General features: G+C 39.9%; 1 protein-coding gene across 1 annotated transcript; it reads right to left on the bottom strand.

The window, feature by feature from the left end:
- Nucleotides 1-289: 289 nt before the first annotated feature.
- On the bottom strand, nucleotides 290-18,191 carry slc34a1b (solute carrier family 34 member 1b). The gene is made up of 14 exons (XM_023271661.3): nucleotides 18,146-18,191; nucleotides 17,976-18,023; nucleotides 16,815-16,888; nucleotides 16,528-16,710; nucleotides 15,963-16,109; nucleotides 15,536-15,679; nucleotides 13,336-13,447; nucleotides 12,629-12,824; nucleotides 10,772-10,867; nucleotides 10,543-10,612; nucleotides 10,192-10,359; nucleotides 8,575-8,691; nucleotides 3,856-3,980; nucleotides 290-3,344 (listed from the first exon to the last, which is right to left on the bottom strand). The coding sequence occupies exons 3-14, from the start codon at nucleotides 16,873-16,875 to the stop codon at nucleotides 2,751-2,753; spliced, it is 2,013 nt and encodes a 670-aa protein (XP_023127429.2). The 5' UTR covers nucleotides 16,876-16,888; nucleotides 17,976-18,023; nucleotides 18,146-18,191; the 3' UTR covers nucleotides 290-2,750.
- Nucleotides 18,192-23,533: the final 5,342 nt, after the last annotated feature.

Here is a 23,533-nt window from a genome sequence, read left to right as displayed (position 1 = left end):
AGAAAGCTCTGGCAGCTCCAGGTCCTCGCTGTGAATCCCTGGACACTAAAAAAAGCCTGGCAGGATTGCGACCCCACCCTGCTGGACTGCAGCACTGATTCAAACTGCACCCACACAAGTGCAGCACTCACATCATCCCTCACTCGAAGAACAGAATAGAGCTGTACACTGGGCGTATTTTTGTGAGCGGATTCATGGTAGTTTCTCTCTCATCTCTTCTCTTCCTGCTCTCGAATGCCTCCAAGGTTCAAATTAGACTCAGCAAAGATGATGCAAGCTCAGTCCAGACTGTTATGAGTGATGGTGGAGAGTTCTGTATTTTATTTAATACACCAAAACTTTAAAGACCATGAAAGGATCAGAGAAACATGATGAGATGAAGCTGCTTTTGTTGAAACAAAAAGTGTTTGCAGCGTAAGTTTGCAGATTAGCAAGGTCTTTGAACGATCTTACAAAGAGGGTATCTCTTCCCACTGAAAAGCGCTTTCATGTAGGACACACAAGAATGAATGACGCCTCCTTTTGACAGCTCTGAACATCAAGGTGGAAGTTTACCAGCACAATAATCAGTACAGATATTTTTTTTATGGGTACTTTCATCGTGTTGCAAATTGCTCTCAAGTGTGCCATTGCTTTGTCTGTCACCTCGAAAGTAGCTCTGACTTTATTCTCTCATTACGACAGACTTCAGAGAGTCAACATTTCTTAAATACATGATCAATTGTTACAGTGCAGCAGCACATATTCACACATTCAACAACACCTCCCAAGTGTGCATACTCAGCCCCTTGGACAAGCACACAAACACTACAATGCACACACAGGCTGTAACACATTCATACACTTCTCTGTAGAAACATCAAGTAGCTAATGTGATAATACTTTGAATTCTTTGTGGTGTCTATGTGTATTCAGTCGCCCACTAACACTTATATAACCAGTGAGTACATGGTATTTTAACATAACAATCAAACATTTATCCACTTAGAGTTTTATTGGACTGTGGATTCACCATTGCTGGTTGACCTTTCTTCTTCTTTTTTTTTTTTACAAACACTAGAGGATAAAGTAAATGGATTCCCCATGTGGAGATTAAGAATTAATGTTTATCATTGTTTTATGCTTCCTCTAACATAAACCCTTCCTACATGCAACTGAAAAAACGTGGTGACTGTTATAGAAAAAACACACATTTTTCAAGTAATGAACTAAAACAGTTTTGTGAATGGATCTGCAGAAATTCAATATTGTTGGGAAGTTACATTTGCCCTGTGGAGTTTTATAGTTCAAAAACAAAACTTGCGTTTACATTCAGTGTTTCTCACCACAACACACTGTGTTTAACCTTGATGGTTAAGCATTGGATGCATTTCTTTCCTCAAAGCATTTGCAAAGCAGTTTGTTTTTTTAAAAAAATCATGCATTTTTTGCATTAATGCATTGCTTACTGAATGACCATTTCTCTCTTCAATGCATTTGTTGGTGTATTGCTAAGCTTTTTCTGGCTTTTTCACCTCTAACTGAGCATAACTGAAATAATGTAACTCTGAAGGTGAGTCACACCCATAGACTATATGCAAAAGGTGGATATGACCATCATGACATCACCCGTTGGTTTGTGGATTATTATTTTAAACCCTCAAGTTTGGAATATGGATCTCACCACCTTGGTCTTCTCCAGGACACTGAGCATGTAGCTATAATAGTGACTTGCCAATCCCGAGGTGGTTACACCTTGAAGGATGCCCTGCTTTATTTTCTATTTTACTCTAAATGGAAGCATGATTTAATTAATCAACATCATCCTGTATTGTAGGAGGCTTGAAACTAATGATTGAAACCATAAAGTATTTGGGAAAATGTCTACTGGTGTAACAAATCAAGTGAGAAGTTGGGTTGTTTTTTCATATAGACTTCTTTGCAATCAGATGTTTTTAGCAAATAGAGAAGTTGCGCCCTGCTGTGATTAAAAAGGCTGCATTTTTTTTATTCTCTTCTGCATTGGTTGTACTTTTTAGACCATCAAATGCAGCATCCATTCTTAATAAACAGTCTATGATCTTTCTGAATGCTTACAGATGCACAAACCAAATAGGAACCAAGTTTTTTCCGAGCACTACATGTGGTCAAAAAGACCACATTGTACCTTTAATACGATTTCAGAATTATCTTATTCTTGACTCGATAAAACAGCAGTTGACAGAACAATAATCTCAAAGTGTATCAAGTTGCTGTTTTGGTTGTAGGAGTTTTTGATTATACAACATGATATTCATCAGCAAATAGAATTTGTCCATTTTGTCCACTTTAACATGGAGGAGATGACCTTGATGGTCTCAATAGAAATGGAAATTTGAACATTCATGTTTCCATGACAACTTGACAAACTTAGTGTGTCTATTGAGTACTATGTCAGATCAATTCATACCTCCAGAACATCTACTGAATGGAGTGTCAATGTGAGTTTCAGTGACTGCAAGAGACACAACGTCAGAGTAACCAGCAAATCACAGCCCACAGGAGGCTGTTTGGTCTGCAGAGCTTATTCTCAGTTGATGTGTTTTAACTTACAATTTTGTACTAAGCTCATCATAATCAGCCCAGCTTTGAGAGATCCTTTGAGATTATCAGTCAATCAGTACTTAGAAATGGGTCTATTTCCAAAGAATTACAAATTTACTCATCTAAATCCTACTCCTTTGACAATATTGACAAAATGGAATATGAAATAGATCTTGTTATCAGTTCAACTACAGTGGAGTGCTGTTGCACCTCTCTAAGCCTTTTAATTTAAGAACTGGTACACCTGGTCTGCTCTCATCCAGGTAGTCCAGAACTGGGTTGTTATAAGCCAGGTGTACCTTCCTCTCAGCAGACTCTTTCTGTGTGTTGACAGAAGGTGTCTCTGTCGTTATCTGCTCTTCTTCTTCTTCTCCAGGATCCTGGTTGCATGTGAAGCTGCAGCAGACTGACGTCTTGGTGATCAAGTGGTCAAGCGGTTTGAGAGAGCGCATCCATTTGGGCAGGAAGTCCCAGTTCTGGAGCTTGGCGGGAAGGTGATGGGGGCTGTGTGCCTGCATCACATTTACCATGGCAATGAAGATAGTGACACCCAAGAAAGGAGCCCCGACACCGGCCATCACCCGCCAGCCGGCCAGCGAGAGGCCCAGCACCAACGACGGAAGAAGCAAGAAGCAGATCAGGAGGTACAAGACTGCAAACCAGCGGTACTTGGCGGTGCGCTCACCCAGGACACCAGCCATTCTTATTGGCAAGCGCATGAATGGAAGAGGATACCACAGCAGAATGCCAAACACATTGAAGAAGAGGTGACACAAAGCAATCTATGTACAAAGAGAGCATAATGAGATACAGTATATAGGTGCTGAAGTGCCCAGTGCTGAACACATGACTTCACGGTCATCGTGTGATGACAATAACTGTTAAATGTTACATCATCAGAAAAAGTCTACAGGGCCTTTTTCTTATTATAATGCAACATTCATACCATAAATGTAATCCAATGACTCACTGTTTTCTTTTCTGGAGAGAACTAAAAGACAACATTGTTCCCAGGAGTCGCTGAGTTCCTGCTCACATATTCATGCACAAGTGGATGCTGATAAATATCCATAGAATGTATTTTATATTGTATTTATATTATCTATCAACTCTGCATAATACTCAGTAACTATGTTGATTTTTTTCTGTCCATATGTTTCTCTGAGAGGTTTATCAGTGAAAAATCGATTAGTTTGCCACCAAAGAGGAGGGTGATGGTGGTGACTTTACTGTCCTTTTTTTGTCCTGTATTTTTCAAATATCCCTTGTAATAATTACCAAGCATCAACCTACCTGTATGGCAGTTGCTAGTTTGTTCCCAGGACTGGCGAGAGCTGCCAGTAGAGCTGTGGCAGTGGTACCAATGTTGGACCCGAGGGTGAGGGGATAGGCCCGCTCCAGACTGATGACTCCAATACCTGGTGCAGATGAGAGAAACATGCTGTATCAAAGGAAACAAGAGCTGTGATGGTAAGAATGATGGTTTACAAAGAAATACAACAGCTCCTGGGGTCATCTTGTTGAAATATTTACATTATGAGGGTGCCACAGAGGTTAACTTTGTCTCTTCACAGCAAGAGGGTTCTGGGTTTGAATCTGCTGATCACCTGGGGGGTTTCCCTGTGGAGTTTACATGTTCTGCCAGTACCTCTGGCTTCCTTCTACCATTCAAACAGGTATGAGTGTAAAGTCGTATGTCTGTTTGCATAAGGCTCAGGTGTCATCTGAGAAAGGCTCCAGCCCCCCTTGAATCTCTTGAGGACCAAGTTAATAAATAGTTTATATACGTAACATTTTGTATTAAGTGCATTACAACCAACTCTCATGATGAAAAATGTGACAAAGAGAAATGCTGGCAACAATAGAACATTGTTTTAAAATGTCACTGCAGTTACAAGCATAGCAAACAGGATTACGACACCTCAATGAACTCAATGTGATGAACACATTTTCCTAAGAATTGCTCATACTGTCTGAATGATTTCCTAAAATGACATCACAAATAAATAAAACATAAAATCATTGGCACTGGGTGTTTAAAATTAACAAAAGCAAATATTATTAAAAGAAACACTGGAATGATAGAGGCTAAAATGTTAGTTTTCTAGATTATGAATGTCTAATAACTGGCTGCAGGCAGTTACTAACAATCAAAAGTGGGACAATACTGCTACAGTACTGATGTAGTTGAATGTAATGCACTTTTGTGAAAATGATTATTTTCTGGTTTTTGCTGCTGTGAGTTTTATGCATTGCATGACAGTGAGAATTGATTCTAAAATAAATCTCTTTGGATTAGGAATCAGTTTCTTGCCTTTGAGCTCAAATTCCAGGTAGTTCATTACCTCGTTTTAAAATGAGAAATTACTCCGATCTCTATTTTATCACTGTGCTGCAGGCTGATGACTCAGTCGTCACTGATTTGCATGCTTCCTTCAGTCAGAGGTATATAGTGCCAGTTATGCAGCATGTTCTTACAAACTTCACGAGACTCAGCAGTCAGCAGAGATAACCATTCTTATGTCCTTATTTGGCCCATTCTAGCTCTCAAATGAGATATTAGTCAACAAGAAAGTTTGTGATTATTATGAGAACACAAGGATATTAGTTATTGAACGACTAAAGCAATACAGCAAATCTTGGGTCCATTGTTACGGGGGGAGCTGGAGGACCCAGGTGCAGACACAGAGAGACTGGCAGACAGGTGAATTCAGGAAAGAATTTTATTAAACCAGAAAACTAAAACAATACATAAACGGAGAACTGAACTGGGCAGGAAACAAAACTAAACCAAACTACTACTAACAAACACTGAATTCAAAAACGAAAGATCACAAAACTAAACTGAATTAACAAAACTAAGCTAAGGAGGGGCACTTACAAGATGGGGGGGAACTGACAACAGAAGGGGCAGGGAAGCAGGCTCAGGAAATCTGGGGCGAACGGAGACGAGACCGGAGATATTGGCTGGAGACAAAAGCAGGACTAGCGAGAATCCAAAAGAAGAACTGAGTCCAAGTGAGGGAAATCCAGAGGAGGGGAAAACAGAATCCAAAAGTGGAAAAGCAGAGTTCATGTGGGAACAGAGTCCATGAAGGCATGTGGTTCGATGATCCAGCGGGGAGCGAATGAAAGCACAGAGCTAAAATAGCTGGAGGTGAGGTGGAGAACAGGTGAGTTGAGTTCAGCTGATTACTGCAGCTGACACTCACTGCAGTAATCAGCAGGTAGAGTGCAGGCAGGTGAAGCAGGGAGAGCAGGAGGGCGAATGACAGGGACAAGGGACAAGGGAAAGAGACATGAGGGAGAGGTGACAGATACAGGGAGTCCGACAGGTCAGAATAGATACAGAAGGACAAAGAGGAAGAAAGAAGGAAAAAAGAGGGGGAAAGAGGGAAAGGAACAGGGCCTGGAGCAGGGATCATGACATCCATGTACTGTTCACAATTTACTGCCACAGCGGTAAATGTCTGTTTACAGGTTGTGGTGTTTGAATTTATATCTTAGTACAGAAACCATAGGCCTTGAAAACAACAGCCCAATTTATGAGCTGCTAGATGACAGTGGAAATTGTTCCAAGTTTGATTGACTCTGTGCTGTTGTTTTCAGCTGTACTCTCTGTCCGCTCACTGCCTCTCTGTCAGTCTCTGTCTGCCTCACTGTAACAACTTAAAACCAAAGTAAGCATATGAACATTAAATGAAGCCACTGAAGCACTGATGCACAGTGGATTCAAAGCTCAAATGCCAGAAGCAGAGTCCAGGCAAGTAACACAACTGAAGCCACACCACCTCTACAGGGCTGAGCCACTCAAGGGTGAAAGTTGATTCTCAGCACAGTCAGGATCCACTTTAATAAGACATTACAGGGGACTATCTCCCCTAAGGTGTGCACCTAATGAAACAAAAGCACTGTAGGATGAGCTGTACAAGTCCAGCCTTCAAACTGGGAAGATGCTGGAATCACTCCAGGACTTTACACAACACTTTCACCAAGATCATCCAGAACAAACTGGAGAAAACAAACTAAACTGAGCAGCTCAGTCCAGATGGGTGGTTAGAAGTGAGTGTGGTGTTTGCAAAAGTGAAGAAGAAGGAATTGAACTGAAGGGAAGCTTTTTTTTTGTTGATAAACTGAGAGAAAAACTGTTGATCTAGCTCTTCAAACTGAGTACAGATTGGTAACAGGCTCTTCTGGTTCTCTCTCAACTCAAATTCATGAATTTTCTCTTTGGAAAGTTACCCTTTGTCTGATTGCTGTCTACAACATTTCAACAGTTTTCAGTCATATTTATGTCTCTTTGTGACTTTTTTGATATACGTAGTAGTGTTTATAGGATTACAACAGCCGACAATGAAAATTTAGACAATTACACATATGTTGTCTTCTCCAGGCTTCACGCTTTAGCAAATTCGGGTTGAAATAGAACAATAAATATTAAATTACAGTGTGAAATCTCAGCTCATTAAGTTTGCATCGATATAAAAAAGGCCTGTGAGTGAGATATTGCCCTTTTAATCTATACTGTGCAAAAATAGGGACTCAAAAGTAATTGGACAGAAGTCAAACAAAATCATAAGTTTGTGTCATCTCAGGGACTCACACTAGCAACATCAGTGTCTTCTTTTAAAACATTACTGACAGCTTTCTTTTCATCATAGGACCATCTCTTTTCTGGTTTTATTGTTGTTATTTTATCTTGTTTTTTTTATAGTCCAGTTTGCTCTGCTTGTTTTTCTTCCTTTGCATTGTTGGTATCATGTTTCGTTTCACATATTCATTGGTTTGTTTTGTTCACTTAGTTTTATCTACAAAGAAAAGACACCCATTTTGGCTGCTTGTATCCACAATGTCATTTTTTCAGTCACTACCTAAAACCCAAAACTGAGGACTAGATGGGACCTCCCTGTCTTTAGTCTGATCTTCAGTAATTGAGAATGCAGCTTAGTAAGTTGAGATCTGGTGAGTGAAAAACTCTTTCGTAACTTGAGTCAAATATTTGGGTTTATTGTCCTGGTGAATGACAAAATAATGTCAAATCAATTTTGATGCTGAATCTGAGTACACAAAATGGTCAAGAATACATTTTCATTTGTCTTGTTGCTTCAGTCCACAGTGATCCATAAATGCCAGAGTTGTAGTTGGTCTTGTAGCCATGTTTGTTCAGGCCCAAACAGAAGCACAGCCATATTTACCAGATGAAGTTGTATGCTTTGGGTCATGAGTTGTGTTTTTTTCTCCATGCTTTCCTTTCATTTTTCCAAACAAAGAATACTTACTGGATGGCTATAAGGCTATAATTAATGACATTTTTCCCAGCAGTTGTAAATTTGCCATACAGTTGTACAGTATACTACTTGAGTGCTTCCCCATGTCCTATTGGGACTTTACATGCGACTTTGTTCCATATTCTTGTCAAGTAATGTAAATTCAGTTTGCATGTTTCCGCTGAATCCTAAAGTATGTTCTTTCTGCTTGGACAGAGTTGCGGAACACAATCACATGGTGTCCAAGAAGTGTTGATAATGTTCTTCAACTTACTGGAACAGATAATGTGTGAGTATTCATTAACCTTTAATTTAGCATCTGTCCATTTACTTACAGATGTTGGATGGATGCTTTATATAAGTCTGATTAAGTTTAATAACTAAAAAACACTTTGAAAAGTGTTGCATAAAGCAGAAAAAAGTTCTGTAAATGTATGTCTCTCTGTAGACCTCTTACTAGGTTTATTAACATATTTCTGCATATCCAGACTATTTAGTGCTTTCCTTGCATTCTTTAAAGTCACATATTTCTCTTATTTATAATGCAAGGAATATGAACTTCGTGTACACACTATTGTTATCATCCCCAGATTTTCATTCTTACTCATTTAATTTTTCCCTTTAAGTTAAACTCTTTTCTTTGTCCTACCTCATTTTATGTTGAAATTGTAATATTTGACACTGTGCAGTGAAAACCTCTACATTTCAAGTTTTGTTCACAGGAACAACATCTCATGTCACTCACCTATTAGAGGGGTTATGGCAGAAGTAAAAACAGAGCTACTCTGGACCACAAATGTCACCCCGGCACCCACAAACATGGCAATGTATCCTGCCAGCCACCCAAATGGATATGGCAGGTCTGTTGGGATACAGAGGAGAGACAGAAATTACACATGACCCGACTGTATAAAAAATATTTTCTACACAACTCGTTTAATTTAATGAAAACCCATGGAAGAGTTTTCTTACTTCTTTAATTATGTATTAAAATCCAGCTTACTGAGATGAAAAATTCCTGAATGCCAGGGGTTAACTCCCTGAACTCCTGTCACTTTTTCACTCACTTGTAATATAAAACCCTGCTCTTCTATGGAAACAGCACATCTATGGCTGGAAGTGCAGAGAACTTAACAATGTATTTGTGTGGTATAACAAATTCCTAATATCATAAATCATAAAAAAAGAAGCAAAATGAAGGTTGAACTCTTTTGACTACTTATTTTACAAAAAAAGAAAATAGTGACTCTACAAACAATTGATATCATATATGTATTTTGCTACGTACATTTCTTTGATTTTCAATTTCTTAACATACTTGTGTCCTTTTCTGCTCTGTGTGAACACAGCCTGCAGTTCATGACATTTGAATTGGTGATTTAGTGCATTACAGTAAACGCTGATAGGTAGAGGACTTTCGAAGCACAATAAAAACATTTAAAAAGAAAACAAGTGTTGCAAGTCAATAGACAGTATGTGTGGCAGGACAGACAATAAAAGGTAATGGTATTTACAGTGTTTTGGAATGTGCAAATTATTCATTTGAGAATGTGAAAATTTACACGGTATTTGGTGTAAATGTGATTTGCACAAAATTAAATGTGTAAAGGGCAATGATAATCCTATTGCAATAGCTGTGTATTAATATAACGGAATGTAATGCTAAAGTGATATTAATAAAATATCATAACTTATATTTGGTTAGTTTTTCTGACAGGACACAGTCTACTGTATAGCTGTAAATCCAAGGATTTTACAGTTTCTGGTTCTGATAAATGGTGTAATTTAAAACACTTTAAAAAAAAAAATGTAACATGCTGTTAAATCCACTGGTGGGTTGTGGAGTTCAGAGGGTTCAGAGGGTTAAATAAGAAGATCAATTCCCCTGTCATTTGTCTATTGATTATAGAACTAAGAAGCGGCTTAGGTCTGTACAAAGGAAACCTCATCCACCTACTATCACCTCTACAGCTCACTAAATTACATATCATACTGTGCCAGTTAATACTGTACTTTAAACATAATCATCTAAAATGGATTATAATGGCACTATGTCTGAGAAAAGTGCAGTGACTTCTATGAATCACACATAACCTCCTGAAAGTATTGTGCTAATGGTTCTGGTATTTCCGATGAGGCAGCTGTTTCACACTGCTTCCAGTCTTTATGCTAAGCTAACTGGATAAGTGTGACTTGGTATTTAAAAGACAGAAACGATATCTCACCTAACTCCCTATAAGAAATTGAATGTCTGTTTCCCAATATGTCAGAATACTTCTTTTAAGGTTTTCTTCGTGTGTTTTCCCACTTGCAGAATGAGCTTTGTACAGATAATAAGTTCCAGCAGCTCAGTGGCACCTACCTGTGTTAACAACTTTATGGATGACCTTTGCTACTGGGCCTTTCAGAAGGGAGTTGAGCAATTTGACCAGAAGCAGCAGACATATGCAGAGGACAGCCAGGGATGCTGCCAGGAGAATAAGGCCCACCGTGAGGTCCGACAGCTCAGTAGACACAAATAAATGTGTACCTATAAAAGACATTTACCCACAATCATCACGACTTTCTCCCCCAACACCAGCTTTTGTTGCATCTCTAACATCACCAAGTCCAAAATGAAATCCTTGCTAGAAATATACAAAGATTCCAGACTCATTATTGATCTGAGTCACAAGAAGTGTTGGAATAAAGATGTGACTGAGTTTTAACTCACACTTAACACGGGACGACCACAGCAAGTCATGAGTGTGGCCACAGTTTTCAGTGCTCACATTACCAGGAAACTGTAGAGAGAGAAAGAACGACAGAAAGACACAACTATGACAAATAGACAAATTAGCAGCGCAGCATTCATTGGCAGCAGTGACAGACTCCATTTGGCGCCAGAGTGTGACACAATGTGTCTGCATGTGCAGGAGACAGCGGTGGAGATGAACCATTACCATAACAAGGTCAGTCTGGCACCATTCCTTCACCAGGCTCCTGTTCCTCATGTCCTCATCTCCCATGGCGATCCCTGTGATCACACACTTGTCTAGCTGAGGGTGAAAGGAGAAACATTCTAAGGAAAGGTTAAAGAATTACAAAAGCTTTCAGGTCTTCGCTCAGCGCAGAGGGTCTGACTTCATTTTCCATCACAGCAAGTGAGAGCCCTGTTGAAGTGTCTCAGTACAAGACACAAGGGAAGAAAAATGGCTCACTTAGCCTCACACCCTTTTTAACGCTAATGTACACGACAGATTTTACAGCCTTGCATGGTACTGTACAATTATATCAGCAGCTTTACCACTCAAATTTCTTTGTAGGTGAAACTGTTGGTCCCTGAAAATCAGACAGAGGTAAAAATAAATAAATAAATAAATAACAGCTCTTATTTTGAACCAATGTTTAACAGAAAAGCACACAAAGATTTTATCAGTTGTAGCTACATGAGTTGGAGGAAAATGTCATCTACGGCTTCTTTTCTTACAGTCTCTTTCCAGCTGAAAGGTTTTAAAATGACAGTCTTAAGGTTACTCTCTAGTTGATTTAAGCCCTAAAACTTATCTGTGTGCATCAAAGTTGCATATTCCATATGCTTCTTCCTTTGAAGCCACCTTAAAAGGGCTTAGATGGAACTCTACAATGAATTCTAATGATGAATAATGACAGAAAGCCTTACTTCACAGTAAGTGATTTCTGAGGTTTGTGACATAGGAAATTCTGGAAATTTGAATCTGTGTTTTTCAGACTGTCATCAGCATACTGTAGTTTCAAATTAGAAGTGGATGCGGACTCACATTTTTACAATAAAAAGCATGTTGACGATGAAATGCTGCAGCATCCAGGATTGACTTCCACACATTAAGAGAGAATACTATATGGAAAGCAAAAAACAAACCTTCTCAGATCTTAATTATGTGCTCAGTAGCTTTCCTTACAGAGAAATTAGATTTCTGACAAACAGCAATTTTGGTTTCTGGCTAACTTTGGGAAAGACATACATATGATGACAGGAGGTTGGAGAATCCCTCAGTGAAACTCTGTGCAACCATCATTCATACATATGGCTAATTTAGAATCACCATTTAACATATTTGCACTTCCTTGCTGTGTGGCAATATTTGCAAACCACTACACACAAAATATATCAGTTTTGAGAGAAAAGCGACAAACACAAACACAAATTTTGTGTGGTTCACAACAGTAAATATTCAAACAAACCTTTCCACCATCATAACTAGAAGGTCACTGTCAGATTTGCCACAGTTGCATATGAAAATATGACTTTGCTGTGTTTGTGTTTAACTGTCAGCTAGAAACCACTATTGCCAGGACTATAATTGTTGGCAAAAAAATCTACCTATTAGAAGGTTACTAGAGGTTCAGTACAGGCAAACCGTAGTGGCAAACCCCTGGAGAACATATTTTCCAGTTGTGGCAAACCAGGATGTTGCTGGAGGATTGTTATTAGTGGCAATATTTAATGCAAAACACATTTGATTGCTGAAAACTGTCTGCTTTTGTAAAGACTGTGAAACGCTCAGTTACTACTGTAGGTTGTAAACAAATAGGTTGAGCATGCTAATGATTATAGCTGATGATAAAGCAGAAAAACTGTTTTGGGAACTTTTTTATTTTGGTGTTGTTGGTAGGGTTTTCTTTGATACTAAAAGCTGCATAGAAGACATCATCCTCCAAGCTCAAAATTGACAGACTTTATAGTAGTCTCAGTTACTAAGCTGTGATTGGACAGTTGCTGTCTGTGGAAGGGATTAAGCAAACTGTAAACTGCAAAACTGACCGACTGGCTGACTTACCTGAATGATGAGCTTGGTTACTGGCTCTGTGATGACTTTCAGTAGCTCAGGTGCTTCCTCCCCTGGTTGGAGCTTGAAGCTGGAGACCAACAGGTGGGATAGTCGGGTCATGAGCCCACTCACCACCTCCAGAGGTAACAGGACTAGAACTGACAGCCAGTTGAAGCAGTCATGGATTGTCGCTCCAGCAAAGGCGCTGTTGTGGGTCACAATCATTTTCTGTTAACCAAGGTCAGCCATCAGCATGATCAACTACTCAGACTGATTGCTTGCTAATCTGCTTTTTGCGGCTCAGCTTTTTCAAATGTGTGTGTGATGTAATCAGCATTTCAGTTTTGTCTCTGTGTGTATATATATTTTATGAAAGATTACTAAACTATATTCATTTTACCAGACACAGATTAAGTAACATACCGTCTGTCTGGTGCGGTGTCTTTTCATGCTGGAGGGTTGGTGATATGGGATCGGTATGGATTGTTGCTATTATTGTGACTGTTTCAGAAATTACACTCAGATGGAGGCTGAAGTGAAGAGGCTGCAAACAGCTGCTAATGCTTTCTCTTTACCTTCCTCTGCTTTCTCTCCTGCACTTTTATCCCTCTTTCCTCCATCTTTCCACTTATCCTCTTCACTTTTCCATTTCAATTTCTTCTTCTCTCACTCTCCTCGCTCTCCTCACTCTCTCCGTCACGTTTTCTCACACTCACCGTTGAAACTCGGTTCTCTCTGCTGCTTGCATCATGGCCACTATGGTGTTTGTGACTGAAGTCCCAATATTGGTCCCCATGATGACCGGAACGGCCGACCTTACCTCCAACACTGCAAGGTGAGGCCACACAGAAGGCTGCACTTTTATAGGAAAGTCATTTTTGACAGTTTTAGCATTATTTGAAAAAAAATAAACAAAAAAAACCCATTGTAAATGGGTAAACATCTGCCTTTGGTGTGAATGGTAATGCATCACGCATATAATTACTACCTGTGACCTTCCACATTTTGGATCCAACATGAGTTTTAATGGAGATGAGAGGTGATGGTAATTTCCAAGTGAGTGGAGGCAGAGGGAGGGGAGGGAGCTATGGCTGAGTATGGTTTTAATGATAATGACCTAGAGGACACACAACAGGGAGACAAACATCCACGTGTTTGCAGCCTTTTCTATCTTTGAAAATTACCTACAATCTTCTCCTTAGCTCTCTCATAAAAAGAAGCAGGGAAGCATCTCCTGCATACTGATGTCATTCACTTTAACTACAGAGACGAAAGGTGGCCGACCTACGCAGTGGAGCCTGAACAGCTGTAACATTACCGCATATTGGTCTTAGGAGAAATAATAAGCTGGACTGACTGAAATGGTGGGAGGGTACACGGTGTGAAAAGGTGTGATTTGATTACGCCTCTGATCCCAATCCACGCTGCTAGACTCCAGTAATTCTAAGGTTGGTTTTTACAGATTGCCACCAAACCACTATCAGCCTCGAATTGTGTGTTTTAGGCCAGTCAGTGAGTGTGTGAGTGTGTGGTAATAATCACCCAACAGAAAGTCACTTTTCTTACTGTCACAAATAAACAGAACAATATTATGGGTTTTGTGTGCAGCAAAGCTTGATATGGCGTATTCTGTGCCATAGACTTCCTTTGCTGCCTCACACACACTGTCACAGCAAAAGTGCATTATCCGTAAGTAGCCGCCTCCAACACATCCTCTGTTTACTCCTATCTGGTTAATGCTTGCAAAACAAATAAATAAAAAATTATAATGCCACCATTTTAGGTTGATTATTTAGACCTTTTTTAAATAAATGAAAATCTGCATTTGTCATTCATTGAAAGATGTTACATTTAGTCAGACTGAAAGTGGAATTTAGAGGAGATAAACGTAACACAATATGGGTTTCAGTCTAGAAAATATATAATGAGCTTTAATCTTTTATTCATGACACAAGATAAAAAAAAACTATAGTTGCCTTCTACTGGAATACATGTATGTGTATATATACAGAATCTCTCTCTGTCTTAATCACATTCATCTACTAGGGTCTATGCATCCATCCATCCATCCATTATCTATACACCGCTTAATCCTCATTAGGGTTGCGGGGGGGCTGGAGTCTATCCCAGCTGACTCGGGCGAAGGCAGGGGACACCCTAGACAGGTCGCCAGTCTGTCGCAGGGCCACATACAAAGACAAACAAGCACTCACACATTCACACCTACGGGCAATTTAGAATAATCAATTAACCTCAGCATATTTTTGGACTGTGGGAGGAAGCCGGAGTACCCGGAGAAAACCCACGCATGCACAGGGAGAACATGCAAACTCCATGCAGAAAGATCCCGGGAAAGCCGGGACGCGAACCAGGGATCTTCTAGCTGCAAGGCGAAAGTGCTAACCACTATGCCACTGTGCAGCCCAGGGTCTATGCATTTAATATAAATAACATTTCATATTTTGATGTTTAATTCTGAATAGCAAATCAAGGAGCATCATTTACTATATCCTCCACGGGGAGTTTAGCATGTTTTTGGACTCAGAGCCAGAAAACTGAGATTATTATTGTCATTATTATTATTATTATCATTATTGTAAACTGAAAATTCATTTAGTGTTATTGCCAAAGATGCACCATGGGAATTTTGTACTTTCTGTTTTTATTGCTCTGTTCATGTTTTTCTGTTTATTGTAATGTGTATGCAAAATGATGGCCTGCGGAGACATACAGAGTACAGTAAACACACACACACACACACACACACACACACACACACACGCACACACAACATAAATATAAGACAAAATGAGAGCAGCCAGGATATCTTTCTATTTCAGACTCCTAATTTAAAACTTAGAACAACTCATACGTCTGCACTCACACATTTACGCACACTTTTAAGCGCCTACTCACGTCCGGAGGCCACCAGACTGACTACAATGGAGGTGGAGGTGGATGAGCTCTGAACCAGCACAGTAACCAAGATGCCCACCACGAGGCCTGCCACGGGGTTAGACAGCACTGCGTTGTCCTGGAAAATGTCCCCTGCCACTTTACCTGGTTAAATATGCGGCCCACATACACAGAAAACACAACAGGCACAGCAAACACTGGTGTGAGAAATGACAAGGTTGCCAAGAGCAATGTTAAACAAGACTCAGACTGCTTATTTCCCCCCAAATCCCCAAAGGTCAGCCCATGAAGCTCTGCAGTAAATTATACAGCAGGGCCCACTAGGACAATGTGAGCTGTTCCTCAGTGAGTCACTTATTTGTCAAACATCAACCGGCTGAGTCACCATCAGCTCTCTGAGGGGGGCAGCGAGGGTTATAGTACTTACCCCCTGCTAACTGGAAGGCAGAGCTCAGGGTGTCCAAGGAGCAAACAAAGAGGAAGAGGAGGATGAAGAGGAGAGGTATCTTGGACAGACTGACAAGAAGCGGCTTGATCTTGCTTGGGCTCACTGCTGAGGTCTGAGGAGAGCTGTCTGTTCAAAACAACAACCAAAGAGAGGGTTACACCTGCAATGTGGCTCAAATCTAGAGTACAAGCTGACCTGTTTTTTTTAATTTATAGCTGATAACACAAAAATGTGGCACACTGCACCGCTCTGTGTTTGATTCTGTGATTTCTGGATGAGAGAGGTAGCCTCAGGAAGCTCTCCCATGTAGAGAGCAAAGCCATCTGACGTACTACGTTACCCATATGCAGCCAAGCACTGCTGAGTGACAGCGGGACCAGACCGCATGATACCACTGGCATTGTGTGTCTTTTGAGTATGTCCTTATCTAATGAGCATGTGGTGCAGCCTCAGCTCTTGTAATTTTTGCCTTTTCAAAAAGATCGGACCCGCTGCCAACCCATCAGATGAATGTGTGAATCTCCTCTTTATTCCTCTCTTGTACCTTTCTCTCTGGGGGGTCTGTCTGCCTGGTTTTGTGAAGGTTTATTGAAGCTGTGATTGGTATGTTGGCTGTAGCCTTCACAGTTTCTGCTGAGGTCAAGGGTGGAGCCGATGCCAGACTCCCTGTCTTCCTCCAGTGGGAGTTTGGGCTGCGAGGAGAGCTGGGGAGCGTCCATCCTCCTCCCTGATAACAGAGAACAACAATGCCCATTCAGATGGCCAAGATCACCTTTGAGGCATTTCAAAGGCATAAAAACTGAACAATGGGAGCTGAAACTAATAAGTTACCGCTGTACTCCGGCTCTGTGCTCCGTCCAAAGGACACTATAGTTATAGATCGAGAGGACATGGTGCTGTGAATGCTGTGGGGGAGACATGCAAGTAATTAAATTCACAGGATGACACCACTGTAGAGCATCACTGTAGAGGGAACACATCCGAGAGTGAATATGCTTATCAGCCACCTGCAGCAGTGAAAAAGGAGTCAAAGGGCACTATTTCTGTATATGAGCACATCTTTCACAGGGAGATCAACAGACAAGCAGCCACATTGTTTGGAAGTGACAGCTATTCTTGATTCACAGGTCAGATCACACACTGAAGGCAGGCGTCATGTCGCCCAACCAACAAATGAACGTCTTGTCAGAACCAGTAAGAAAACATCAGCATCCATGTAACTTTTTCTCCATTTCCTACAGCTGCATGTGGGCTCTTTAAGGGACTCTCCACTGTCTATAGAGCCTTCAAAGTTTTCCACGCTCTCGGCTTAAAGAGACCGTTTTTCCCCCTTTTCATGTCAGCCACTTTGCCATATTTTGGGGACTCCAACGGAGGAGGGAGTACTAATGTGTCTCTTAAAAGCAAAGAGGATGGAAGTAATTACAGCAGCTGAAATTACAGTAATTACTGTCACTGCATCATTCCCATTCTGTGTGACATCCTCCTGCAGGTTCTGATGTGCAAGAAGAGGCCCCGTTAAGATATGTACGTCTCTCTGTATGTGGGAGTGTGTGAGACAGCGTCCATAGATTGCCGCTGAAAAAACTCTGAATATACTGTGTTAGAGTTTTGTGTGTGCGCAGAAATGTTATCCTCTAATCTCGCTGCCCCACGCTCATCTGTTTGTCAGTCTGCCACTTTGCTCATCTGTTGCTGTCTCGGCTTTTGTGCTATTTGCAAGTTTGTCTTTACGTCTGTCATTGTGACTCACTTGTACATTTTGATGCTGTTTATGCTTTACCAAAGTGTTGCTAATTGAGCTTCACTGGAAGAAAAATAGAAGGATCAGTGAAACATTTAGTGACTCCTGATTTTGCAACACTTTTAAATCAATGTAAGCATTAAATGGCATCAGATAAAAGCAGCTGGATGGTTCAGTGGCTAACACCCCTGACTTTGACACAGGAGATTGGTGGTTCAAAGGCAAAGTCCATAGTGCTGCCTCCATACCTTGTGTTGTATCTACTCTCAGATGTATGTTGCTTTAGATAAAAGCGTCTGCAAAATAAAATTGTAAAATCCCAGAATTAGTTCACAATAGATAAAAAAGGCACGGCATTAGCACAAATAAGTTACTTATCAGGACTGTTTAACATTGACTATAAAGCAAAGTTTCTCACCTTGTTGTTGTGTATGACCCCTGTAAAGGAAAGTTTCAAACTGAGAAGTAAATCATCTTTATATAAACTCCCAGGTCTGGAGGTGTCAAGAGGAACCTCTAATCCCTTATCTGGGATTAACTTGCTCCATCATCAGACACAACATTGTTAATCAATAACACAAAGCGCTTAGTTAATGGTGCATAAGACGGGAAAGCATGTTGTGTATTAGGTAATGAATGATGCTTGCACAACCGGCTATTTTTCAGCTGATTTTTTAAGCCAGATAAGGATTCCAAGATGAAGGGCCAATTTATTGTGATTAATCATCCCCGTTGTTTGAGGGGCTCTGCATTTCAGATGTAAAAGCAGGAGAAACCTGACATCTGGTGGTAAATGCCAGAAGAATCCTGCACAGGGTTTCTGTTCTCGAGTCCACTCACATTCTGCTGCTTTCGTCACGTTTTGTAGCTTGGCAAAGATTAAAACCAGGGTATTAAATTATGTTTTTTTCAATGCGAGATAAGTCAGTGGAAGTATTTCAAACACGTACAGTGTAATCTCCTCGACTTGTGCAGGGTGTGCAGGTACTTAGGTACTTTGCCAGCACTCAAGATCAAGCATGTTGTGATTGAAAATGAGCTATCAGGGAGATTTTCTGAGATCCTCTTAACACACCCGGCTACCCACAGGCACTGTCCTCTCCCCTCATGGGATAATTCAGTGTAACAGGGCAATTGTTAATAATTAGTGCAGCTACGGTTCTGTCATATCAGCAGTGCTCTCAACCAAATCTGCCAAACCTGCTGACCTCAGGCTTGCATCCATGAACTCAGAGGAGCAGAACTTAATAACCCCCTAGACTCAGTTGTTACTTTCCAAACTGTTATGAGAGCTGGGAGGCGGAGACAGATAACAGCTCTTGTTGTTGTGCAGGCAGCTGGACCGAATCTGTTGCTGTCAGTGGCGACGAGAGGAGAAATCCTTGAAATGTGTTGCAGCATGATGCAGAGAAACACAGAAGCACATACGGACACACTCATGTAATCACTTATACACACACATGGCGATGGCGAAATCTCTGGCAAGGCTCCAGAGCTCTTTGGTAAAAAGCCCCTCTGTGCTGCAGTTTAATCCCCGTCTCCACATGTGCAAGTCAGGCTGGTGCCACCACACAGCCTGGGGATAAATCAGGAGCTACCGAGTCGCTGTCATGTCGCTCCAAACACTTGCCAATCAAACAGCTATAGGTGCAAACCTCACAGGCCGTGTTATCGTGGGTTAATCTTGCACTAATATGCCATATGCCATTGTGTAAGCTCTCATTCTGTTGTTTTAGGAAAATGGCATCATAACAATGTGTTGGCTAATTATCTCCAGACATATGGTCGCTAATATTGATTCTGAAGATATTTTTTGCCAACTGCAGCAACATTTACCTCAGCCGTTGGCGAGAGGGATAATGAAGCTTTTAGAACATCATTGTAATTGTTTTGTTTTTGCATGTTCAGGTTTGCTGATGACATGAACCTTTAACAGGAGGTGCATATTTTGCTCAAACACAATCTCCAGTTTGAAGGACTATTAGAGCAATCAGTTGTCTATAAAGGTCGATCCACAGACAAAGAGCTGGCAGCTTATATAAGAAATAAATGATTTGTTTTGTTTTGTTTTTTGACAAAGTGATACATACTGCATTGTTTTTGTTGATACCTTTTTTGTATTTCATGTAGCAAAAAGAATATCTTTAGTCTGGAGTGTTGGCTGAACAAAACAAGTTGTGTGAAGATAGCACTTTGAGGGGACAGTTAATTAGCCAAACAAATTATCAGATTAGCAAGTGAAAAATATCTGCTAATTACAGCACTAATTTGGAGATAAATATTGACAATACTGTACAGAGCAGAATTTCATAACAAACCTTGTCATATTTAGCTTGTTTAATGTGCAGAACCATTCAGTATTAACCATGTTCCAAAGAAATGCATATAACTTCAAATTAAATCCTAAAATCTTAGTTGCATTTTTACACGTGACTTGACATCATTGTTTGAATGCCTCAGCTGCAGCAACATAACTGGGAAATGCCAGATAAGGCTGAAAAACCTGTGTATCCATGAGCATCCAGACAGACATTTCCTCTATTTCCTCAGTTTGAGATTATGACCTCTGAGCGGCGCCTTTGGCAAATAAAAAATATTGTATACCAAGTGCAAATAAACATTTACAAGTTACTCCACTGGTTTTTATTTTATACTTACAGCACAATGAGTGATGAAGCAGCTCTGATCTAGCCACCTTGCAGAAATGCTTATTCTTTTCTATAGTTAGTGTCACAATTAAATATTTTAACAGTTAAACTGCTTTTGTGTGTTAGTATAAGAATTTGCCCCTCTGGTGGATGATAAAGCTACATTTTATTCTGATGTTATTGTTAAACTGGGGCTTCCAAAGGATGCAGTGATGGAATAACCTCTGTTGAAATTCAAATGATTTCATTGGAAGTCATTTTCAGGCATTTTATTCACCTGTCAGAGGTCTGGCTTCCTCAGTAAAAGTCTTAAATTGTAGCTTTATTAAGTTGAACTCTTTAAAGGAACCTGACAAACAGTTCTACGGTGTTTCAGCACACACAACATCACTTTATTGTCACTACACATTCAGTTGCTATGTAGACACCACTCACAGCACAATGAAACAGCATCATCACAGGTGTCCTTTTGTTTACATGCGATTGTCTCGGTGTGTTTTTGAGTCTGAATGTGAATCGATGCTTTATATACATTTTCCTTAAGCTCTTCTTAAATTCATGGCTTGTTTGTTTTATTTTCTAACTTGCTATTATCCTCAATTTTCTGCACATTTCCCTGTGTACATATGTACATTTATGTTTATGGTTTTATAGTTTAATTGCAGCTTTATTGTCCTGCTGTTTTTTTTATCACTTTAGTTCTTCACTGGAGGATGAAGGCGTGTCAGAGCCATCAGGACACTCCTGCAACACAAAGAGAGGTGAAAATACAGTGTTTTTTCATTCTTTAATTACAGTAGAATAATTACAGTGCTACTTCAGATGACATGGTAAGAGAGACACGACTATAGATGCATCGTGAAAAGGAGTAATTTTGTCTTTGTGGGTGTAGAAATACACCAACAAAGCTCACCTTCACTCTGTCCAGCTCTGGTCGGCCTGGCAGGGATTTTTGTGAAGCAAAGGCCTGTAAGATAAAACAGAGGAGATCTGATTAGCGACAAAGGAGGTGTGAAGGAAGGAATGCTGTGCTGGGATGAATGTGAAGCTGCTGCTCACCTTCTTCGACTGCTGCATCTCCTCTGTGGATTTAGACCTATTCTTCATGTGCTTCTGAGGAGAGGTGGTGGTGGGACACTGGGGAGAGGGAGGATCGTATTAGACGGGGCCTGAATGATTCAAATTTTATGAGTCTGAGCCATTCACACACCTCATTAGCTTTCTGCTCCATGGCTGACTTGAAGGTTTTTCCTCAGTGCTGATGCAGGTTTAGGAGGGATCACCTTGTCCTCTGGTTGAACAACTACTGGAAAGACAGGAGAAAGAAAAAGAGACACTTTCTAACTACACCTCATCTTCTCTATGTGAGTTTGTGTAAGTTTATTTTCAGACCACTTTAGACATTCAAAACATAACTTTGACTTGAAATGCTGAGTTGAATAAATAAACAGCTGAGAGATAATTTAACTCATCAAATTAGTTTTGTAAGAAAACTAACATATACGCAGAATTTCCAGGACACACTGACATTAGAATTTTTTTGTAGTTTCAGAAAACAGACACGGTAGAAACTTGTGGTATGTCTTTATTATATGTTCAATTAAGTCCTGGTTGTTTCTTTTCATTATTATGAAAAGATATAAATAATAAATAATAATCAATACAATTCTGCACCCACAGACTAATAATTTATCTCACTGTAACGGGAGCAGCCTCACATATTCTCTTTGTATTGACTCTAATCAATAATGGCTTCAACAGCTGAGGCTTCCCAATTAATTAAATGAAGGAGAAAATCTCTAAATTTTAAAAGCAAAGCAAGTCCGACTAACTATTGTTTATGCTGCTGGTTGATTCAACTTTAATCTTAGGTTTACTGAACTTGTTTGCTCAAGTTCAGTTCATTTAACTCAGCTAGTTTCACACTTTCACAACTCAGAAGCTGACTTTGAAGTAATTAACCATCCGAAGTTCAGATTTTTAAGGCTGCAGGGGAACTTACTTCCTGCTTTTCTCCTCGGCTAAAATCTATTTGCTCTAAAAACATTCTGAGAATGCTGTGCAAACTAACGCTAATAATATTTAGAGGGATGTTCTCTTCTCCAGTTCCCAGAATGTTCTTCTTAAAGGTGGGATAACTGCAGACATTCCAAAAAATGTTTGATGATAATATTGTGAGCCCTGATATTCTTAAAACGTTTTCTGGATGTTGCATTGAGGATGACCTTCATTTGCGATCATGTAAGACCGTGGAATATTGTGGGAACCTTTTCTAGCACTAGTACTGTTTTGTAAAGTTTTACCTCAATAACATGCCCAAAGTGTCCTTAGAGCATTGCAGGTAGGGCGTTTGTTAATACATCACATTACAAGGACATTGTATGGAGATTTTTCAGTCATCTGTGGCCTCTGTAACATCTGGAAAATGTTTTTGCATGTTGATTTGAGAATTTTTTTTCTTATGTCATTGTGTAACATAATCTTTAGCACTGACAACGTTCTCCAAACATCCTCTGAATGTTGCAGCTTGTAGGAATGTTCTATGACAAGATAAATATCTGTACAACTTTGAACATCAGATAAAAACTCTAAACATTATTCAAATTTGTGGGTGATATTAGAAAATGTTATATAGGATATAGAGTGTATAAAGTCACTGATCACCCTCATTTTGATTTCCATTTAAATGCGGACAAAAACTTTAAAATGGCCCCTGTTTAATCCTGCTGTCCTGGGAAATCTGATGATCTGTGAAAGATGACCGTTTAGGTGGTGAGAGTGCAACTACGGGTTCTTTTCACTAGATGGCGTCTCTGATTCAGATTCACTGTGTTTCTGCATGACTTTCCCTCAGGTATTTATCCTGATTTTGGTCCTAACTTTCACAATGGGATGTTTCAGTAATTGGACACATCTGATCCACTTGAATGCAAGTTAACCTGACTTTCAGTCTTTTGTAATCATCTATTTGCAGAGACAGATTCTGTAAAAATGTCTTTTCTTCATAAGGCTTCTGATCTTACTTGAACACACCAAATATTAAGATTTTCTATACTGATATCTTTGAAAATCAAGAATATTAAATCAAATTATACGTAAGCTTAACATAATAAACACTTTGCAAATTGTTTCCCAAACAATCAGAGAAACAAATTTTT

The sequence above is a fragment of the Amphiprion ocellaris genome, chromosome 13 (genome assembly GCF_022539595.1).
Source record: "Amphiprion ocellaris isolate individual 3 ecotype Okinawa chromosome 13, ASM2253959v1, whole genome shotgun sequence".
Classification (NCBI taxonomy): Eukaryota; Metazoa; Chordata; class Actinopteri; family Pomacentridae; genus Amphiprion; species Amphiprion ocellaris.
This window is presented reverse-complemented; position numbering and strand designations above follow the sequence as displayed.